At 49.6% G+C, this 23,344-nt stretch overlaps 1 protein-coding gene and 1 long non-coding RNA gene across 2 annotated transcripts in view; both read right to left on the bottom strand.

Annotated features, from left to right (window-relative positions):
• The window catches only part of INSC (INSC spindle orientation adaptor protein), a 159,355-nt gene that overhangs the window by 12,852 nt on the left and 123,159 nt on the right, over positions 1-23,344 (bottom strand). Inside the window, exon 11 of the mRNA XM_019801014.2 lies at positions 51-117. Within this exon, the coding sequence (XP_019656573.2) occupies positions 51-117 (67 nt within the window). The remainder of the gene's footprint in view (positions 1-50; positions 118-23,344) is intronic.
• Positions 16,638-21,830, bottom strand: LOC117796714. The gene is made up of 3 exons (XR_004621362.1): positions 21,437-21,830; positions 20,899-21,070; positions 16,638-16,870 (listed from the first exon to the last, which is right to left on the bottom strand). It is a non-coding gene; the product is annotated as an uncharacterized LOC117796714 (long non-coding RNA).

The following is a 23,344-nucleotide window of genomic DNA, read 5'->3' as shown; positions in this document are numbered from 1 at the left end:
CTGTTTAACCATATAACCCATGTGACATGCACACTGCTGAAAAGACATACCATTCTCCTGAATGATGTCAGAGGCACACTGCTCGAGGACTGACATGTTTGCCAAGATGGTCACAATCTGGAAAAGAGAATCGAGAATCTGAGAAGATGGGCACACCTGAGCCAGGCGGTGCTCTCTACGGACAGCTGAGCTACGTACAGGAGCTATGAAGCTATTCCTTTAGCCTGTGGTTCTTCCCCATCTGCATGGCCCAACCTCCCATGGTATGGTCTTCCACCCTTAGGGGCTCCTGCTTTCCTCATGTATTTCCCCAGTGACTGGTTCTCACTCATCAGCATGTGGTGCTGGGGTGGCCCCCGGGGGCCCCAGGACTCCACTAGAGAGAACAGTGTGGCCTGAGTGAAGACGGGGGCCCCATTGCCTTTCTACAGGGTACATCAGTCCCAGATCCTGAAATGCAGACAGGACTGGCAGACTCCTTGCTAGCCCCTCCCCTGGCTTGGGTTTCGCTCATCCTAGCTTCTTGCCCTGATAGCGAACCCCACCTACTTTCAACCTGAAATTAATGGATATCAAGGTCAAGTTACAGAACATGAGTAAGATCAAAGGGCAGCATTACACCAAAAGTGTCATGTATTGTATGGAATCTGGTGAGAAAGTTCTTGCTCGACTGACTTCACAAGTCTGCAGTCTACAGTCCTTGCCTGTTGCTCATCCCTGAAGGGCTCTGTCTGTAGTAAAGACAGGCTGACGCCAGGTGGACAGCGAGTCTGGTTACAACCGCATGGGCTGGGTAGCCAACAGCCGCCCCAGCCTGACCCCTTGGCATAGTCAAGGTTGCAGAGAGAACTCACTGCCCAAAACTGGATTAAGGAATGGGCCATCAAGGGACCACTTACAGACCCCGATCGGTAAAGTGCCAAAACACCATTGGAAAATGTTGGAAACTTGGTGCCTAGTAACTCAGATACCACCCAAGACACTGCTCCTGACATAAACGGCAAAACAAAACCCACCCACTGCCACAGAAGCAGACAGCATTCTCGAGTGGTAATTAAAATAAATGATAAAACAAAACGGAAAACACATCTCACTGCTGCAGTCCTATCTCTCTCGAAAGGGATCCTCAAAGCTTGTGGCACATTATAACTGGAGGCCATGTCCCCACCTCTGGGGCAGCAGCTGACAGTCTACTGAGGACAGTTCTGGCAGCGTAAACTCTGGAACTGGGTAATGCATAGTAATGTGACGTTTACCAAGAAAGAGTATTATCTAGATTTTAATCGGGTCAATATTGGCATATTATTTTGCATCAATAAATGCATATAACAAATCTCTTTTACACAGAAAGGAAAAGTTTGTCGTATTTATAGAATATCTACCCCTGTCCCCACTAAACACATGTTGAAAAGGGATGTGTTCTTAGGCTGCTGTGTGTCCGGCCCTGGCTGCTCAGCCGTGGTCAGGGGCCTGGCTAAGCGTGCCAGGGGAGGGATGAGAGAATACCCTGAGAGCTTTATCCCACAGGCAGCTCTGCCCCCCAGATGTTCTATGAGGGAAGTGAAGAAGGCTTCTTCCTTTTCCTCCCCTTCTAAGACGGTGAATGTGTATGGGCTGAGGGGAAGGAGTCAGAGCAAAAATATGGGTCAAAGATACAGTGAAAAAAATGGAAGGTTCCCCAAGAGGCTTAAAGTGCACAGTCTTACGAGAAAGGAAATGAGAGGCCACGCCTGGCTCAGACTGTAGTTCACTTGTCCTTCTATGGGCCGTTAGCAGTAGCAGACAGCACGACCTCTCTTCCCACCACCCAGAGCCACCACACGCCAACCGTCACCAGCCCGATGTTCCAAATAAAGACTCTTCCTGGACACACAGATCCAAACTGGAAGGGAGGAAGGAAGGAAGGAAGGAAGGAAGGAAGGAAGGAAGGAAGGAAGGAAGGAAGGAAGGAAGGGCAAAATATAAAAGGAAAAGGGAAGCTTTGTCTGCAGCACCAGGTTCATTACACGGCAGTTATTAGCTGTGTCACAGGCCCAGGTAGGTCTTTGTGTCAGACTAATTTAGATCCTGTTAATGAAAATTACTTCCTCTTTGCAGAAAACCCCATGTGGTTTTCTGAGGTTCAGATGAAGTCTTCAATTAAGCACAATTTGAATAAATGCCAATTATGCCCTGCTCTGAGTCCCCCTTCTGAAACATCCTTGTGTGAGCACAGTGAGGTAGCGGGGAGGGGGATCAATATTTCTCCTTGGAGTCAAGTGCAGGGATGGGATTTTAGGGACAACTGGTTTACCTTGTTGGAGACACGATAAAAATGCTGTCAGGGGACAGAGTGCAAGAGCCAGACAGACAGTCTTCCCCCGGCCCAGGCTGATTCAATCCTGTCTGATAATTTTCAGTTAAGTCCTAATTCCCCTGAGTGAAAGGGCACTATTCCCTCTGCAGTTACTCGGTGAATACAGAGGATATCAGCCTCGAGAGAGGCCCCGGGTGAGAGGCAGTGCCGCGTAGCGCTAAGCACGTGGGTCAGCCTCGTTCCAAATCTTGGCTCTATCATTTCTTTTCCGTAGGATCTTGGCCATATTTTCTAACCTTTTCCTTGGTTGATGAAGGTGTATTAGTTTTCTATTGCTGCTGTAACAAATTATCACAGGCTCAGTGGCTTGAAACGACACAATTTTACCTTGTCATTCTGGAGGTCAGAAGCCCTCCCTGGGTCTCGAGGAGCTAAAACCTGGTGTCAGCAGCGCTCTAGGGCAGAATCCACAACCTTGCCCTTCCCAGTTTCTAGAGGCTGCTCGCATTACTTGGCTCTCGGCACATCACTCTGACCTCTGCTTCCTCACTCAAGCTCACTTTCTGACACTGACCCTCCTGCCTCATTCTATAAGAACCTTTGTGGTAACATTGGACCCACATCAACAATCTAGGGTAATATTCTTTTACCAAGATCTCCTTAATTTAATCATACCCTCATAAGGCAGGACACAGGTTTGGGGGATTAGGATGTGGACATCTTGCGGGGGGGGGTCATTATTTGGTCTACAACAGGAGATAAATGTATAAGATGATTCATAAGACAGTTATGAGCATTCAATGAGCTAATGTTTTGTCAAGCACCCAGAGCATTTATAAACATTAAATAAAATGAGTATAACTTCCTTCTGGGAAACAGAGCCTGAAAGTATCCAGTTTGAAAGATTACGTCAAGGAGTCCCAACCAACGCAATGCCCACTGTTGCCATTGTGCTGTTAATGGGAAATCATTCCTGAAGGGAGGCGAGATCCCAAAGCAGAAGGAGCCCTTCCCAGCAGAGAACTCAAAAAACTATGTGTTCATTACCTCTGTGGCATTTTGAAATCATTTTTCCTTGGGCCTCCCAAAGACTGCCTTACAAAAATTGAGGTGAATAGCAAATTGGCCAGAATAGCAGGGGACCTCCCATGTCACTGATTCAAGAAGAAATGCCCCATGTGGTAAGAAGGAAGTCGGCAAAGCCTTTTGATGTCAGCACACACACAGAGAAAAAGGTTTACTCCGTGCTGGCCTGGGGCACGTGCCCCTGGAACACTTGTCTGCAACTGATCCCAAAGCACGAACCAGGCTTATCTCACATCCTCAGCAACGTCTGCCTGTGATCACACTCTGACTCTATCTCCGTCCTTTTCATTTTCTATATTGTAAACTAACATTCTCTATATTGTAAACTAGGAAGACCATGCCTTATAAAAATCAAGTGAGGATTATCCCAAATAGAAGCAGGTGCACTCATATGATAGAATTTACAACACAGAAAATCTAAGATGCATTTAATGAAAAGTTATGATTGCTTTTATGCTGTGCAGTAATTAGGACAAAAAGGCCAACATTTCATATGACTGTAATTAGAATTACTCTTTAATTGCTAGATGGAATATTTAGATTTCTACCATCACTGTGTTAACTCTCTAAAAGCTAAAGCAACAATGTCAACAGCAGCCAGCAAAATCTCTTTCGGCCTCTAGGGGGAGCCCAGTGCTTCTCTTTGTCCTGCCATCTTCCCTCCTTACTGATTCTTTCTACCAAAAAACAGAGAGAGTCAAGACAAGGACATTGGTCTGAAGAATGAAGGGCTCTGAGAGAGGAAGGATGTGGTCTCCTTGAACACACTTTCTTCCCCAAGGCCAGGGAGGCAAGGCGGTTCAGGGAAAGGTGCAGCCTCTGCTTCCCTCTACTGAGCCTCTCACTCCATCTGCTAGGTGGGGTCAGGGGCCTGGGGCTGGAAGCTGGGCGTTGGGCAGGCATGGAGACCAGGAGAGGGCCTGCCTAGGCCTGAGAAAAGTGCACCGTTCCCACTCTCGGGCGCTTGGATCTTCCGGGCCCAGCCTGCCCTCCTCACTACCAGAGAGGCAAGACAAGGGGGCAGGGACTTGGACTCAGGAGAGACATCCGCAAAGGCCATTCACTGCCTTGGGTATAGGTCCCAGGATGCTGGTGAATTAGGCCAGAGGACTGTCCCTGGGGATTGCATTGAGGCTGGGGTGTGCACATCACAGGATCAGAGAATGGGTAAATGCCAGACCACGTGCTCTGTACACAGTTTTCCCTTGGCTCTGTAAGACAGGCTTCTGGGGCAGATCAGGACTGGATGTTGCGATCCTGGTTTACAGTCTTTACCAACAATCCCCCCCGCCCTCTGACCCCCACACACAACTTGCACATACCCATACACAGACTGGAACAACACACACACTGCCTCACACCACACTATACTCACCACCCCCACATCACCTCCATGTTTGGCTCCATCCTCCTTCCCCAAAGCTGACATTCCTGTCTCAGACCCATCCCAGTCCCTGGTTCTATCACAGACCCCAGCCCCATTCATCACTGAGTACCTGCTTTGCTTCTAACCATTTTAGGAGCATTCTGCCATCTAATCATCATAAGGACAGGAGGAGGGAGGAAAGAGATTATCCCCATTACACAAATGAGGAAACCTGTGGCTCAGAGAAGTTAAGTGATTTGTCTAAGGTCACACAGCTAGGAAATGGCAGAGCCAGGATTCGAAGTCGGGTCTGTCTGAACCCAAAGCCTGTGCCATTTCTACTATGCCGTGCGTGTCACATAGGTATATCGAAGGGTTTTATCAAGTACAGAGGGCTTTTGCAACGCGAGTCAAAATTATAATCCTCACTAACTGTCATTTCTGATACTGGACCCTTGATGATGGTATTCACAGTGAGTTTTTGGAAATGCCACAAAATCTGAACATTCTGAAATACCAACCATGCCATGTGTGTTTTCATGGGAAGGGCATACCAGTACCCTCCACCTCTATGAAAGCAATTTTTTTCTGAAGGCCATAAAAAGTCACGCTCAGTGAAAGCTTGGCCTAGACAAGATAACTGGGTCTCCCTCATCCTAGGTGGTCACTGCCTTAGGGCAGAGCAGAGATGAGGCAGCCCCTTTCGCAGCACCCCAGGTCATGGCTGTGGCTCGATTCCCTGGGCAGCATGCCCCCTAGAACACACTTCCTGGGAATGAAAACTCAGGCCACGCAGATGTCTGGTGAGGTGGGGGGTTCCAGACGCATAACCACATCTAGCTCCCCCAGATTAATGGGGAGTGGGGGGAATGGAAGAGCACGGACCCAAGGTAGCCCTCACCCCTGTCCACACCCCAAGCGTGGGTACAAGATGGCCACAGCAATCAAGGCTTTTGTTGGACAGATGAGGGGCCTTCGGCTTGCTGGGGTGACAGGGGTTGTCACTGAGCCGTCCATGAGGAGGTGGACAAAATAGAGCTCCAGGGCCCAGCGGCTCAAACAGCCCTGGCGTCACCCGCAGATGCATTCCCGGAAGCCTTGCGGCATTTAATTTCCTAAGTGTTTCAGGGGGCGGTGAGCACTTCAGCGCCTAATTCATCTTCGTTGTCTTCGTTACAGAGAGCTCTCTGATCACTTTAATCCTCCCGCTGCCGCAGGAAAGAGCCATTTGTTTCTTTAATGGGTGCGCTTTCACTAGCTAAGTGGTTGCTCTGAGTCACAGCAGTAGGTGGGCAGAAGGTGAAGCTGTCCTGAGGATGGGGGGGGGGCGGTGGACGTCCCAGGCCCAGACTGGCAAGGGGGGAAGGGGGGAGAGAAGCGCAGGGAGGGAGGGGAAAACTCCAGACCCCAGATTCAGAAGGAACTGCCACCTGCATAGAATTTGACCACATTCTCTCCTGACCCTGAGCCCCCAGCCTTCTGAGGGATCCATGAGGTTTCAGGAGGGGGCCAGTCCCTCCTCATGATACAAAAGGGGTCTCTGCCCATAGAGCCACAGGATGTCTGGGCCGGAAGAGACCATGCCCATTTTACAGAAAAGGAAATTCCAGTCTGGAGGTTCCCCACTCAGGGCTGTGTGCCACACATTTGTATTCTTTCGTCTATTTCATTCTTATTTCAACTTAGTGAAGTATGTCGTATTCAACCCCATGTGCAGATGAGGAAAGTGAGGCTCAGAGTCATTTGCCCCAAGGTCCATGATTAGAACAGCAGAGAAGCTTTTTTTTCCCCCCTCAGAGGAATAAACTGCATGAAATAATGAGAAAGGAATAAATATCATTAGAAAAGTCAACACTGCATTGTGAGGTGTGGCCTCCAGGAAAAGGAGGTGATGCCAGAGAGCTGGAGCCATCAGGGAAGGCTTTCCAGAAGTTTCTGGGGGTAGGAGTTGATTGGGAAGCTGTGGCAGCTTCGACTAGGTGTTGGGGCTGGGAGAAAGAGAGACAGGAGCTAGGAGGCAGGCAGGGATGAGTTGGGTTGGAAGCTGAGGGATCATCAGCGCAGGCACCTGGTGGAGTTTACAGAGGCCTAACACCCACGTGACCCACCACCCCCACCCCTCGGTAGGGAAACGGGAGGCTGAGTATGGCGGAAGTGGGACAGGATAGAATTCTACAACCTCAGAACTCAAGGCTGTGAAAATCCCCCTCATTCAATATTTCCAAACACGTTTAGCAAAACTTGACATGGAGCTCAAATATACAAACACCTTGAGACTGAGAGAGGGGTTGAGGCCCTGAATCAAGGTTCTGCTCCAACCCCTGCTTTTATGGAGGGAGAGAAGGGAAGAAACTCTCCGCAGAGAACAATGTCAGACTGGACACAGACTTCTAGAGGAGGTCCAGGGAACTTCCTGTGCTGTCTCTGCCTCCTGGGATGCGCCCGCATGGATGGACCCAGAGGAAGGCCCTATCACGGTGGGGGTGGAGAAGTGAGGTAGAGAGTGGGTTCAGGCTCTGTGCCTGCTCCCCTCTGGGCTGCTCACCTGATCCCGGGTGTAAGGCGTATCCACTCTCTGCTTGTCGCTGCAAGCTTCCAGGAGGACACGGATGGCGTTCAGCTGGAGAAGCATCTCGCAGGCCATCGTGTCAAAGAAGGTGATGTTGGCAAGGGCCGCAGAAGCCAGCAGGAAGACTTCCCCAGACGACGCCTCTTGGCACAGTTCTGGATGGTGAAGAGGAAGACATCAGCCTCCCTGCCCAAGCTCCTGTATCTGGTATGTCATTTGGTTCCTGCAATAGCTGTGGGAGAAAGTCTGGGCAGATGTTTTAATGCCCATTTTACAGATGAGGAAAGCAGTTGCCAAAGAGGGAGATTTATCTGTTTATATAAGCGGCAGAGCTGGGATTTGAATTCTGGTGTATGACTTCTCTATTTACTCCTGTATCCATTTATTCATTTACCGAGAGAACGTTGCGTGTCAGGAACTGCTGGTGTCTTGGGAAGGCATGGTGAACAACACAGATCAGGGCTTTGCCCCTGTTATGTTTACGTCCTAGCAGTCGACGAGAGAAAAACGAGCTTTTAAAAAATGAATAAAATTATTGCAAATGCTAACGTGAGGGAGAAAACAAACATGTGCTAAGAAAACAATGAGAGGCCCAGTGGGGTGCATAAGGAAGGTCTCCCTAAGAAGGCAACAGCTGAGACGTTAAGGAGAAAATGGGATAATCATGAGAATACTGGGGGAAGAACACGTTCTAGGCCAAAGGAACAGCAGCACATACAAAGGCCCCAAAGCAGGAAAGAGCCCCTAGTCCGTCTATGTCTCCAGCAATGTCCATTGGACTGCTCCTGAATTTGCCTTAAGAAAGAAGCTGAAGTGAAAACATAAGGACTCTGCCTTTCCAGCTGCCGTCAGCAGGGCTTCAGGATTTCCTTTGGTCCCAAGAGAAGGGTCATGTGGCTGCAGAAAAGTCCTACACCAAGCCCTAGGACGTCAGGCTCACTCTTTCTGATCCTAGTGGCCATGACCCAGACCTAACCAGAGTTCCCCACTTACCATCTGCAAGTGATGAATCTGATGGGTCTTTACGGAGGAGAGAACGTTCCCCTAATCCCTGTGAACCTCCACCATTTAACACATTTCCCCCTGGGCTCCACTGGACCCTGAATGGCCTCCTGCCTCAGGAGGAGGTGTGCTGGCCACCCATTCTAGTGGACCGAACTTCTGACCCTCAGCTCCAGCTTGAGCACCATTCAAGGTGCTGCCTGGGTCCAGGTCCTCTCCTACTGACCACACCTCCATGAAAACACAGAGAGAAAGCACACTTCAGGAAAATGCCCCCAGGAAGATCTGAGCTATGTGCAATCCTGATCCCTAATCCTGGCCTCCAGGAAACCTCCAGTTTCTAACATTGAAGCTGGCATCTTTTGGCCCTTTGAGTGAATGCAGTTACTGGCCCCGACCTAAACAGGGACAGAAAATAATAGAGCTGGGCCACCTGCTGTGCACCTTGTTCTGCACCAGGAACTTCTGAGCACCTGTAACGTAGAAAACGGTCACCTCCATTTGCAGAAGTCGAGGCTCAGAGAAGCTAGTAGCAGCAGCTACACTCCTGTTTATTGAGTGTTTACTCTGTGCAAGGCACTGCTGTATATCTCTGACCTCCTGAAGCCATTCCATCCTCACCCCAATTCAACTTTCTATCACAATTTTATAGCTGTAGAACTGAGGATTCACATATGAAGTGATTTTCCCAAAACTGAGGCATTGAGGATCATGGGTCTTTGTTACCGACTAGACTCAAACACAGGTCTACCCGATCTCAGTCCCCATTCTTTCTGTGTCCCAGGCTGCCTATGGTCACCAGGTCTATTTGACTCTGTCCCAGTGGTGCTCCTGCAGATTTAGCTTTCAGTCCTGCCAGGGAGGCAATGTCTGCCCCTGGGCAGCGCTGTGCCCCTCACCCCAGGTGGGACCAACTAAGCAACTCGGCATCTTCATCTAATCCCTCCAGGCAGGGCAACAGATCTGCCCAGGAATGAAGAATTCTATGATTGCTCTTTTCCAATGACTGCCCCTCCTCCAATTTTTGGGAACCCCTGGGGACAAGCCCACCTCTTGCAGGCTACCGCTCTATACCCAAAGTTTGGAGCGAGACCACAGGAGTCACTGGCCCACTTTGACGTAAAGATTTCTTCTAGATCCGAACACCCACACTAATTCTCATGCAGTCACGGCTGCCGCCAACACTGCAATTATTAACACAGCCACCTAAGTGCCTTTTAATTTGGGTGCACATTTATTTAAACTACAGTCTGAGTCACCTGGGATGTGTTAGGAAGATTAAATTGAGGATTCCAGTGACTCATTTATAAATGTTTCCAGGGAATAGCAAGAAATTGGAGGGCTATTTCCCACCAAAGAACAGAGCCCTGGCGTCCTGCCCAGAAAACACATGCCATCTGCTGACCCTCAGAGCAGACTCTACATGCATCTTCATCAGGCGGAAACAAATAGGGAGGCTCCTCTTCTCCAGGGAGAAATCCAGCCTGGGCAGAGAAGTAGGGATGGAGATATGGCAATAGGGAAAGCTTGTTTAGACTATATAGATTTGGGTATGTTTATTTACTTTTTGCTATCATTTATACATTGAGAGATTTTCTATAAAATTTAGGATTTTTGTCTTATCTTTAAAAATTGGCCTTTTCTACATGGCAATGATCAACGGGACTTTGATCAACAGTGACCACCCCCCCACCCTTTTCATCAATGCGCATGCTTTTCAGTTTCATGCAGGATTCAAATTTTCTTATTTTCTTCTTCCATCTGGCCCTCTTCAACCATTTCTGTGTCCTGCCTGGCTCCGGTGGAGGACTGAGTATGAGACTCCTGGCATAAGTGAATCCTAACACTGTTATGTTGCCTCAAGAACGTTCCTCAATGTCTCTAGGCCTAGTTTCTTCTCCTATTGAGTGAGCATTGAACTTTCTGGTCTCTTGAGTTCCCTCCAGGCAACGCTTTCAACAGTTGGCTTCTGAGTTTTCTCAACTTTGAAGATATGTGGATGTTGGCAAATTGATGTAGCCTGGCCTGTGGGTGCCAGTACCCCAGTGACTCAAATAAGCCATAAAGTCAGTTTAACTGATGACTCTTCTGTTCAAAGTCCTTGCAGATCAGAAAATTCTAGAGCTAGAGGGACTCAAGAGAAATGGCTCCAACTTCATGTTTTCTATATTAGGAACATCGTGAAGGGCCTGCACAGGATTGCTGGTCAGCAGCTCTTTGTTGAATGGATGAATGAAAAGGCTAGAAGTCCACACCCAAATGTTCTGACTCCTAATCCAGTTTCTGTGCTGCCCCTGCCTTCATGCTACTCCAAATCTTCCCAGCCCTGGTTTGATGATGCCAAGAGCAAACGCTGAATTTTCTGATGAGATTAATTTCCATTCAGTTTCAATCAGACATGGATATGGAGACAGTGGCAGAGACAGGGATAGAAGTAGAAACACACACACTTGCCAGCCCTTAGAAAAGAAAGGGTGTGGTTTACAAAACAATTTTCCTGAGGATTTTATCCAGACGAGTCTCAGCTTCTGCAGTTTTGCAAAGGGAAGCTGGAGGAAAAGAGTATTCTAGATCTCAGACTATGATTCTCCAGCCAGGAGTACCTAAGTCTGAATAGGGGAATCCAGAAGAGTCAAAGTTTTCAATGCCCCACGATGTGGGACCCGTGGGGGGCTTGCAGGTGCCAGGCTGGCGCATACCAGTGCCTTCTAAGAAGCTGTTGGCCCTGTCATTGTTGCCACATTCATTGGCTAGAATAGTCTGAGGCTTTAGGAACAAAGCCCATCAGAGTCTCTCTGGTCAAGGATCTGAACCTCCAAATTCAAGGTCCTCTACATCTCCACGGAGCTTGTCCACGGAGCTTGTCCACGGAGCTTGTCCACGGAGCTTGTCCTGGTCTCCATTCTGAAAGGTCTATTAATCCCAATGTGACCTTAACTCAAAGAGCTCAGAGGGCTGCATGCATTTTAATAGGAGAGTTGACAACTAAGTTCTTTAAAGCCTGAGTCTGATACATGAACAGTGAGATTTCAGCTAGTGTGACATCAGTGCAGAAGCTGCATGGGGTGCACTGAGTGTGGGTGTATGGGGGAGGGGGGCGGGAAGGCCTCCTCGGCCCTTGCTGAGACAACTGTGACAAATCCCACTCAGGCAGCAGTACCCTCCCGCCCAGGGTGACTCACTGATGAGAGCTGTCACGATTTCTTCCATGCTCTCCAGAAAGCTGCCGAGGTGCTGAGTAAAGGGCAGGTGTGGGGAGGTGACCTGGGCGACCACAGCCGCAGCCTCAGCCCGCGTGGCCTCTGAATGGCTGTCATCGGTCAGGATGTCAGCCAAGCACAGAACGCCGTCCACCTGCAGGGGGAGAGAGGGCACGGCCCTGTACATCCCGGGAGAGCACCACTGTTCATGACAGAAAGGAGACAGACACAAGCCCCCCACAGCATCCATCCCTGGATTCCCAGAACAGCCCAGGACTCTGTGTGGAGCCAGGGACAACCTGGTGGGAAGGTCCCCAGAAGGACCTCAAGTCTGGCATCTGAAGGCCTGTCCTTTGGCTCCAGCAGAGATCAGTGACGTCCCATGGGCTTCTTAGATAGCAGGCATTAAGCCAAGTGCCCAGGGGCTAGCCCCTGACCATCCACCACAGCAAAATACAGTAGAAAGAACAGTCACTTAGAACTCCCACATCCCCGAGCTCCACCCCTGGCTCCCTCTTACTTGCACCGCATGACTTGGCTGTAGTCACTTAGCCTCGCCGAGACTCGGTATCCTCATCCCCCAACACAGTGTTGGGGGTTAAGGTGATGAAGCAGGGGATCCGGATTCAGGCAAGATGCTTGGCAAATGCTGGCTCCCTCCTCCCTTTCTTGGGTTAGCCTAGACTGAGTTCAATTAACGTCCTTCCCTCCCCAACCCGTCCTCCACCACCTTCCTCCCTAGAAAGAGGGCTGCTTCCCTAGAGGCTTGCTCCCTCTGCCCAACCAGAGAGGAATGAACCTGGGCGTGGAGGCATGGGAACGCTAGATAAAGGCTTCAGCTTCCCAGTTCTGCCCCATCAGACTTACTCATGGCACAATAATAGCTTCTGCTTATCGAGTGCTCATCCCTCCAAGTATAGTACAGGCACCATTTACTCCTTGTCATAAGGCTCGGAGGCCACGATGATTAGTAGCCCCATTTTACAGATGAAGAAACTGAGACACAGAAAGGTTCAATGACTTGCCCCAAATCACAAACTTGAAAACTAGTTGGTTTGGAATTTGAACCCAAATTGTCTAGCTTCAAAGCCCATGGTTTCTATCAGGACATTATACTGCCTCCTGAGAAGTCAAATTGAACTCAGACCGCCGCCTCCATCAAGGGTCAGTAGATGAGGCTTTCTGGAGAAAGGCGGAGGAGGGGCAGTGGGTGGGAACTTATCAGAGTTAGCTCAGCAGGGCACCCGCTGCCCCCTAGATGCCCCACGACACCAGCCTGCCTGAGGAACCTGTCGTCAAGCCCCAAGAAGTCCTTCCCCTGTCCGGAGTGGGGGGCAGGGATGAGGCCCGGGAAGAACCAGGGAGAGGTGAAGTGAGGAGAGGCCTGTACTGATGCTCCCCACACCTGCCACAGGCCCGGGGCTCCTGTCCCTACACCCTTACTTCCTGCCACTCAGCTCAAGCAGCTCTCCAGAGGTCAGTGTTTCTCTTGACTAATTACCACCACTGACTCCTGGGCCTCCCTTAAATGGCTCTTGGGAGCTGTAAGGTCCATTAGCTGTAAAAGCCTTTGGCAATCTCAGCCTCACAAAGAGACGAATGTGGGAACAGGAGCTGGGGGAGCTGTCCACAATAAAACTCACCTGGATATGCCTAATAAAAAAGAACAAATAGCAGCCAGGTGGCCGCTGGCAGGACTGGACTCATGCCAGATGTCTGACCAACAGGCCTTCAGAAAGGGGGGCCTCACTTGGAGCCAGGTAAGGAAAGGGGGCTGCTCTGGGCCTGGAAACAGGAAGCAGCCCTATTGCCAGCCTGCCAACATAAGAAACCTCTTAGACCTGGCTGGCCTTTATCCCTTCCCCTTTCCAGCACTATCCAAGGATATAGCTAAGGGTCTCAATTATCTGATCTCAGTCTGATCTTGGATGCAAATGGAACTGCATTCCCAATTCCAGTTGAGAATGCTGGTCAAACCCAAACCAGACCCTAACCTAGTCCCCAACACCTGCTTGCAGATGGGCCACTCTGAATGCACTAGCGAGGCCAGGAGTTAATGGTCTCTGAGGGCTTGGGCCATCGAGGCCTGGATACCAGGCCTGCTTCCCAACCCAAGATGCTTCTCAGCAAACCCACTGAGTGCGAGTTCCCCGAGCACATACCATGTGCCAAGCAGAGGTACGCCAGGCAGGGTATCCCCTGCAGTGAGGCCGGAGCCCCATCCTCAAATAACCGTTTCTCAATGTGATTTCCAATGAGGACGCTATCTGGGGAGGCCTCTGGAAGCCTCCCTGAATTAATGCCCGTACCCCAGCTTGGAGAGGTGGCCCTCGGAGCTCGGGCCCAAATCTGTCTGCTAGCATCCTCGCGTTTATCACACTGTTTCTCTAAGTGGGATCTGAGGACTAGCTGAACCAAATTCACTGAGGGTTTCTCCAAAGCACATTCCTGGGCCCCACCCAGACCACCTCAGACTCTGGGGAGGCCTGGAATCTGCCTTTCAACGAGGTCCGCAGATGACTTTATGCACGAGCAATCCTACAGCAGCACCACTGTGATGTGATTCTATCTCCCTTGTCTGTCTGTCTCCCCTGTCCCCCTGGACACTCTGCAAGCCTGGGTAGGCAGCTTGTTCACTCACGGCTGCTCCAGGCCTCACACATAGTAGTAGGCTTTGGGCAAATGGGGAATTAATGCACGCGAGTAAAAGCTGGCCAAAGACTGGAAGACATACTTTAGATGAGTGAAGGGAGAGGAATGGCATCATGGATGGAGGAGATATTGGGAGCAAAGGCCACTACAGGAAAGAGCAGCCCCAGAGAAACAGCCAGCTGTTCCTGACCCCAAGAGAGTGACTCTGACTGAGCCTGATTCCTCTTCTGCCCTTAGATTTTCCAGAGAAGAGTGTCTGTGGTGTCCTGTCTATGCAACTTACCTTATAATTTGTTTTCTATGCTTCAGCTATCTTTTGGTAACTTGTTAATCATGAAATAGATCATCCCTTCAAAAGAGAATACGTGTGTGTGTGTTGCCAATGTATGAGGTATAAAAAATAGCAAAATGAACACCTATCTGTGTATATGTATATGCCTAATATCCAGCAATTCTAATATTAGGAATAAAATGACATCAGAAAGCTCCCTGTATGCAGTTCTTGATCTCATACCTCTGTTGTTCCCTGTTGGATGGGCCACTACCCCGAATTTTGTGTCTATTACTCCCTTTTTTCTTTAGAGGTTTATTGCATGTGTATAGTTTTACAAGGTTTTGAACTTGACATAAACAGTGTCAAACTGTGTATTGCAATTTGCTTTTTCCCCAGTCAGCATTACATTTGGGAAACTTCCTGTTGGTGCCTGTGGCTGAGGTCCGTTTATTTTCACTGCAGTGGTGTTTCATTGTATAAACTGATTGTAATTCATTTATGTATTCTCTTATCAATGGTCATTTGAGTCATTTCCCAGTTTTCACTATAATATATAATAACATTCTGTATATATGGTATAATATACAGTTAATATACTTCTAAGTGTCTTCTGGTGCATACCTGTCAGATTCTCTAGGGGGTCTCAATCAAGGAGGGAAGTACAAACTCATAGGGTCTGCACATCTTTAATTTTACTAGTATTGCCAAGTTGTTCTGCAGAACAGCTGTAGCAATCTATGTTCCTATCTAATGTATAAACTCACTTAACTCCATATTCTTGCCAACATTTGGTACTGTCAGATTCTAAATTTTTGCCAGTTTGGTGGATGTGCAAAATTTTTATCTTAATATGCATGTCTTTACTTTCTACAATGAAGTTCAGAGTCTTTTCATGTTTCCTTTTTTACTTCAATTAGGTTTGGTTTTGATTTTGGTTTTTGCCATTTGGATTTTCTCTAAGAATTGCCTGTTTATGTGTTTTGCTCATTTTTCTATTTGGTGGATTGTCACACTGGGCCAGTTTCCTGGNGGGAGAGAAGCGCAGGGAGGGAGGGGGGTGATGGGGTGGGGGTCGAGAGGAGGGAGTGTGGCAGGAAAACTCCAGACCCCAGATTCAGAAGGAACTGCCACCTGCATAGAATTTGACCACATTCTCTCCTGACCCTGAGCCCCCAGCCTTCTGAGGGATCCATGAGGTTTCAGGAGGGGGCCAGTCCCTCCTCATGATACAAAAGGGGTCTCTGCCCATAGAGCCACAGGATGTCTGGGCCGGAAGAGACCATGCCCATTTTACAGAAAAGGAAATTCCAGTCTGGAGGTTCCCCACTCAGGGCTGTGTGCCACACATTTGTATTCTTTCGTCTATTTCATTCTTATTTCAACTTAGTGAAGTATGTCGTATTCAACCCCATGTGCAGATGAGGAAAGTGAGGCTCAGAGTCATTTGCCCCAAGGTCCATGATTAGAACAGCAGAGAAGCTTTTTTTTCCCCCCTCAGAGGAATAAACTGCATGAAATAATGAGAAAGGAATAAATATCATTAGAAAAGTCAACACTGCATTGTGAGGTGTGGCCTCCAGGAAAAGGAGGTGATGCCAGAGAGCTGGAGCCATCAGGGAAGGCTTTCCAGAAGTTTCTGGGGGTAGGAGTTGATTGGGAAGCTGTGGCAGCTTCGACTAGGTGTTGGGGCTGGGAGAAAGAGAGACAGGAGCTAGGAGGCAGGCAGGGATGAGTTGGGTTGGAAGCTGAGGGATCATCAGCGCAGGCACCTGGTGGAGTTTACAGAGGCCTAACACCCACGTGACCCACCACCCCCACCCCTCGGTAGGGAAACGGGAGGCTGAGTATGGCGGAAGTGGGACAGGATAGAATTCTACAACCTCAGAACTCAAGGCTGTGAAAATCCCCCTCATTCAATATTTCCAAACACGTTTAGCAAAACTTGACATGGAGCTCAAATATACAAACACCTTGAGACTGAGAGAGGGGTTGAGGCCCTGAATCAAGGTTCTGCTCCAACCCCTGCTTTTATGGAGGGAGAGAAGGGAAGAAACTCTCCGCAGAGAACAATGTCAGACTGGACACAGACTTCTAGAGGAGGTCCAGGGAACTTCCTGTGCTGTCTCTGCCTCCTGGGATGCGCCCGCATGGATGGACCCAGAGGAAGGCCCTATCACGGTGGGGGTGGAGAAGTGAGGTAGAGAGTGGGTTCAGGCTCTGTGCCTGCTCCCCTCTGGGCTGCTCACCTGATCCCGGGTGTAAGGCGTATCCACTCTCTGCTTGTCGCTGCAAGCTTCCAGGAGGACACGGATGGCGTTCAGCTGGAGAAGCATCTCGCAGGCCATCGTGTCAAAGAAGGTGATGTTGGCAAGGGCCGCAGAAGCCAGCAGGAAGACTTCCCCAGACGACGCCTCTTGGCACAGTTCTGGATGGTGAAGAGGAAGACATCAGCCTCCCTGCCCAAGCTCCTGTATCTGGTATGTCATTTGGTTCCTGCAATAGCTGTGGGAGAAAGTCTGGGCAGATGTTTTAATGCCCATTTTACAGATGAGGAAAGCAGTTGCCAAAGAGGGAGATTTATCTGTTTATATAAGCGGCAGAGCTGGGATTTGAATTCTGGTGTATGACTTCTCTATTTACTCCTGTATCCATTTATTCATTTACCGAGAGAACGTTGCGTGTCAGGAACTGCTGGTGTCTTGGGAAGGCATGGTGAACAACACAGATCAGGGCTTTGCCCCTGTTATGTTTACGTCCTAGCAGTCGACGAGAGAAAAACGAGCTTTTAAAAAATGAATAAAATTATTGCAAATGCTAACGTGAGGGAGAAAACAAACATGTGCTAAGAAAACAATGAGAGGCCCAGTGGGGTGCATAAGGAAGGTCTCCCTAAGAAGGCAACAGCTGAGACGTTAAGGAGAAAATGGGATAATCATGAGAATACTGGGGGAAGAACACGTTCTAGGCCAAAGGAACAGCAGCACATACAAAGGCCCCAAAGCAGGAAAGAGCCCCTAGTCCGTCTATGTCTCCAGCAATGTCCATTGGACTGCTCCTGAATTTGCCTTAAGAAAGAAGCTGAAGTGAAAACATAAGGACTCTGCCTTTCCAGCTGCCGTCAGCAGGGCTTCAGGATTTCCTTTGGTCCCAAGAGAAGGGTCATGTGGCTGCAGAAAAGTCCTACACCAAGCCCTAGGACGTCAGGCTCACTCTTTCTGATCCTAGTGGCCATGACCCAGACCTAACCAGAGTTCCCCACTTACCATCTGCAAGTGATGAATCTGATGGGTCTTTACGGAGGAGAGAACGTTCCCCTAATCCCTGTGAACCTCCACCATTTAACACATTTCCCCCTGGGCTCCACTGGACCCTGAATGGCCTCCTGCCTCAGGAGGAGGTGTGCTGGCCACCCATTCTAGTGGACCGAACTTCTGACCCTCAGCTCCAGCTTGAGCACCATTCAAGGTGCTGCCTGGGTCCAGGTCCTCTCCTACTGACCACACCTCCATGAAAACACAGAGAGAAAGCACACTTCAGGAAAATGCCCCCAGGAAGATCTGAGCTATGTGCAATCCTGATCCCTAATCCTGGCCTCCAGGAAACCTCCAGTTTCTAACATTGAAGCTGGCATCTTTTGGCCCTTTGAGTGAATGCAGTTACTGGCCCCGACCTAAACAGGGACAGAAAATAATAGAGCTGGGCCACCTGCTGTGCACCTTGTTCTGCACCAGGAACTTCTGAGCACCTGTAACGTAGAAAACGGTCACCTCCATTTGCAGAAGTCGAGGCTCAGAGAAGCTAGTAGCAGCAGCTACACTCCTGTTTATTGAGTGTTTACTCTGTGCAAGGCACTGCTGTATATCTCTGACCTCCTGAAGCCATTCCATCCTCACCCCAATTCAACTTTCTATCACAATTTTATAGCTGTAGAACTGAGGATTCACATATGAAGTGATTTTCCCAAAACTGAGGCATTGAGGATCATGGGTCTTTGTTACCGACTAGACTCAAACACAGGTCTACCCGATCTCAGTCCCCATTCTTTCTGTGTCCCAGGCTGCCTATGGTCACCAGGTCTATTTGACTCTGTCCCAGTGGTGCTCCTGCAGATTTAGCTTTCAGTCCTGCCAGGGAGGCAATGTCTGCCCCTGGGCAGCGCTGTGCCCCTCACCCCAGGTGGGACCAACTAAGCAACTCGGCATCTTCATCTAATCCCTCCAGGCAGGGCAACAGATCTGCCCAGGAATGAAGAATTCTATGATTGCTCTTTTCCAATGACTGCCCCTCCTCCAATTTTTGGGAACCCCTGGGGACAAGCCCACCTCTTGCAGGCTACCGCTCTATACCCAAAGTTTGGAGCGAGACCACAGGAGTCACTGGCCCACTTTGACGTAAAGATTTCTTCTAGATCCGAACACCCACACTAATTCTCATGCAGTCACGGCTGCCGCCAACACTGCAATTATTAACACAGCCACCTAAGTGCCTTTTAATTTGGGTGCACATTTATTTAAACTACAGTCTGAGTCACCTGGGATGTGTTAGGAAGATTAAATTGAGGATTCCAGTGACTCATTTATAAATGTTTCCAGGGAATAGCAAGAAATTGGAGGGCTATTTCCCACCAAAGAACAGAGCCCTGGCGTCCTGCCCAGAAAACACATGCCATCTGCTGACCCTCAGAGCAGACTCTACATGCATCTTCATCAGGCGGAAACAAATAGGGAGGCTCCTCTTCTCCAGGGAGAAATCCAGCCTGGGCAGAGAAGTAGGGATGGAGATATGGCAATAGGGAAAGCTTGTTTAGACTATATAGATTTGGGTATGTTTATTTACTTTTTGCTATCATTTATACATTGAGAGATTTTCTATAAAATTTAGGATTTTTGTCTTATCTTTAAAAATTGGCCTTTTCTACATGGCAATGATCAACGGGACTTTGATCAACAGTGACCACCCCCCACCCTTTTCATCAATGCGCATGCTTTTCAGTTTCATGCAGGATTCAAATTTTCTTATTTTCTTCTTCCATCTGGCCCTCTTCAACCATTTCTGTGTCCTGCCTGGCTCCGGTGGAGGACTGAGTATGAGACTCCTGGCATAAGTGAATCCTAACACTGTTATGTTGCCTCAAGAACGTTCCTCAATGTCTCTAGGCCTAGTTTCTTCTCCTATTGAGTGAGCATTGAACTTTCTGGTCTCTTGAGTTCCCTCCAGGCAACGCTTTCAACAGTTGGCTTCTGAGTTTTCTCAACTTTGAAGATATGTGGATGTTGGCAAATTGATGTAGCCTGGCCTGTGGGTGCCAGTACCCCAGTGACTCAAATAAGCCATAAAGTCAGTTTAACTGATGACTCTTCTGTTCAAAGTCCTTGCAGATCAGAAAATTCTAGAGCTAGAGGGACTCAAGAGAAATGGCTCCAACTTCATGTTTTCTATATTAGGAACATCGTGAAGGGCCTGCACAGGATTGCTGGTCAGCAGCTCTTTGTTGAATGGATGAATGAAAAGGCTAGAAGTCCACACCCAAATGTTCTGACTCCTAATCCAGTTTCTGTGCTGCCCCTGCCTTCATGCTACTCCAAATCTTCCCAGCCCTGGTTTGATGATGCCAAGAGCAAACGCTGAATTTTCTGATGAGATTAATTTCCATTCAGTTTCAATCAGACATGGATATGGAGACAGTGGCAGGGACAGGGATAGAAGTAGAAACACACACACTTGCCAGCCCTTAGAAAAGAAAGGGTGTGGTTTACAAAACAATTTTCCTGAGGATTTTATCCAGACGAGTCTCAGCTTCTGCAGTTTTGCAAAGGGAAGCTGGAGGAAAAGAGTATTCTAGATCTCAGACTATGATTCTCCAGCCAGGAGTACCTAAGTCTGAATAGGGGAATCCAGAAGAGTCAAAGTTTTCAATGCCCCACGATGTGGGACCCGTGGGGGGCTTGCAGGTGCCAGGCTGGCGCATACCAGTGCCTTCTAAGAAGCTGTTGGCCCTGTCATTGTTGCCACATTCATTGGCTAGAATAGTCTGAGGCTTTAGGAACAAAGCCCATCAGAGTCTCTCTGGTCAAGGATCTGAACCTCCAAATTCAAGGTCCTCTACTTGTCCACGGAGCTTGTCCACGGAGCTTGTCCACGGAGCTTGTCCACGGAGCTTGTCCTGGTCTCCATTCTGAAAGGTCTATTAATCCCAATGTGACCTTAACTCAAAGAGCTCAGAGGGCTGCATGCATTTTAATAGGAGAGTTGACAACTAAGTTCTTTAAAGCCTGAGTCTGATACATGAACAGTGAGATTTCAGCTAGTGTGACATCAGTGCAGAAGCTGCATGGGGTGCACTGAGTGTGGGTGTATGGGGGAGGGGGGCGGGAAGGCCTCCTCGGCCCTTGCTGAGACAACTGTGACAAATCCCACTCAGGCAGCAGTACCCTCCCGCCCAGGGTGACTCACTGATGAGAGCTGTCACGATTTCTTCCATGCTCTCCAGAAAGCTGCCGAGGTGCTGAGTAAAGGGCAGGTGTGGGGAGGTGACCTGGGCGACCACAGCCGCAGCCTCAGCCCGCGTGGCCTCTGAATGGCTGTCATCGGTCAGGATGTCAGCCAAGCACAGAACGCCGTCCACCTGCAGGGGGAGAGAGGGCACGGCCCTGTACATCCCGGGAGAGCACCACTGTTCATGACAGAAAGGAGACAGACACAAGCCCCCCACAGCATCCATCCCTGGATTCCCAGAACAGCCCAGGACTCTGTGTGGAGCCAGGGACAACCTGGTGGGAAGGTCCCCAGAAGGACCTCAAGTCTGGCATCTGAAGGCCTGTCCTTTGGCTCCAGCAGAGATCAGTGACGTCCCATGGGCTTCTTAGATAGCAGGCATTAAGCCAAGTGCCCAGGGGCTAGCCCCTGACCATCCACCACAGCAAAATACAGTAGAAAGAACAGTCACTTAGAACTCCCACATCCCCGAGCTCCACCCCTGGCTCCCTCTTACTTGCACCGCATGACTTGGCTGTAGTCACTTAGCCTCGCCGAGACTCGGTATCCTCATCCCCCAACACAGTGTTGGGGGTTAAGGTGATGAAGCAGGGGATCCGGATTCAGGCAAGATGCTTGGCAAATGCTGGCTCCCTCCTCCCTTTCTTGGGTTAGCCTAGACTGAGTTCAATTAACGTCCTTCCCTCCCCAACCCGTCCTCCACCACCTTCCTCCCTAGAAAGAGGGCTGCTTCCCTAGAGGCTTGCTCCCTCTGCCCAACCAGAGAGGAATGAACCTGGGCGTGGAGGCATGGGAACGCTAGATAAAGGCTTCAGCTTCCCAGTTCTGCCCCATCAGACTTACTCATGGCACAATAATAGCTTCTGCTTATCGAGTGCTCATCCCTCCAAGTATAGTACAGGCACCATTTACTCCTTGTCATAAGGCTCGGAGGCCACGATGATAAGTAGCCCCATTTTACAGATGAAGAAACTGAGACACAGAAAGGTTCAATGACTTGCCCCAAATCACAAACTTGAAAACTAGTTGGTTTGGAATTTGAACCCAAATTGTCTAGCTTCAAAGCCCATGGTTTCTATCAGGACATTATACTGCCTCCTGAGAAGTCAAATTGAACTCAGACCGCCGCCTCCATCAAGGGTCAGTAGATGAGGCTTTCTGGAGAAAGGCGGAGGAGGGGCAGTGGGTGGGAACTTATCAGAGTTAGCTCAGCAGGGCACCCGCTGCCCCCTAGATGCCCCACGACACCAGCCTGCCTGAGGAACCTGTCGTCAAGCCCCAAGAAGTCCTTCCCCTGTCCGGAGTGGGGGGCAGGGATGAGGCCCGGGAAGAACCAGGGAGAGGTGAAGTGAGGAGAGGCCTGTACTGATGCTCCCCACACCTGCCACAGGCCCGGGGCTCCTGTCCCTACACCCTTACTTCCTGCCACTCAGCTCAAGCAGCTCTCCAGAGGTCAGTGTTTCTCTTGACTAATTACCACCACTGACTCCTGGGCCTCCCTTAAATGGCTCTTGGGAGCTGTAAGGTCCATTAGCTGTAAAAGCCTTTGGCAATCTCAGCCTCACAAAGAGACGAATGTGGGAACAGGAGCTGGGGGAGCTGTCCACAATAAAACTCACCTGGATATGCCTAATAAAAAAGAACAAATAGCAGCCAGGTGGCCGCTGGCAGGACTGGACTCATGCCAGATGTCTGACCAACAGGCCTTCAGAAAGGGGGGCCTCACTTGGAGCCAGGTAAGGAAAGGGGGCTGCTCTGGGCCTGGAAACAGGAAGCAGCCCTATTGCCAGCCTGCCAACATAAGAAACCTCTTAGACCTGGCTGGCCTTTATCCCTTCCCCTTTCCAGCACTATCCAAGGATATAGCTAAGGGTCTCAATTATCTGATCTCAGTCTGATCTTGGATGCAAATGGAACTGCATTCCCAATTCCAGTTGAGAATGCTGGTCAAACCCAAACCAGACCCTAACCTAGTCCCCAACACCTGCTTGCAGATGGGCCACTCTGAATGCACTAGCGAGGCCAGGAGTTAATGGTCTCTGAGGGCTTGGGCCATCGAGGCCTGGATACCAGGCCTGCTTCCCAACCCAAGATGCTTCTCAGCAAACCCACTGAGTGCGAGTTCCCCGAGCACATACCATGTGCCAAGCAGAGGTACGCCAGGCAGGGTATCCCCTGCAGTGAGGCCGGAGCCCCATCCTCAAATAACCGTTTCTCAATGTGATTTCCAATGAGGACGCTATCTGGGGAGGCCTCTGGAAGCCTCCCTGAATTAATGCCCGTACCCCAGCTTGGAGAGGTGGCCCTCGGAGCTCGGGCCCAAATCTGTCTGCTAGCATCCTCGCGTTTATCACACTGTTTCTCTAAGTGGGATCTGAGGACTAGCTGAACCAAATTCACTGAG

This window comes from Ailuropoda melanoleuca, chromosome 16 (genome assembly GCF_002007445.2).
Source record: "Ailuropoda melanoleuca isolate Jingjing chromosome 16, ASM200744v2, whole genome shotgun sequence".
Classification (NCBI taxonomy): Eukaryota; Metazoa; Chordata; class Mammalia; order Carnivora; family Ursidae; genus Ailuropoda; species Ailuropoda melanoleuca.
Note: the sequence above shows the minus strand (reverse complement) of the source record. Positions and strands in the feature narration are given on the sequence as shown.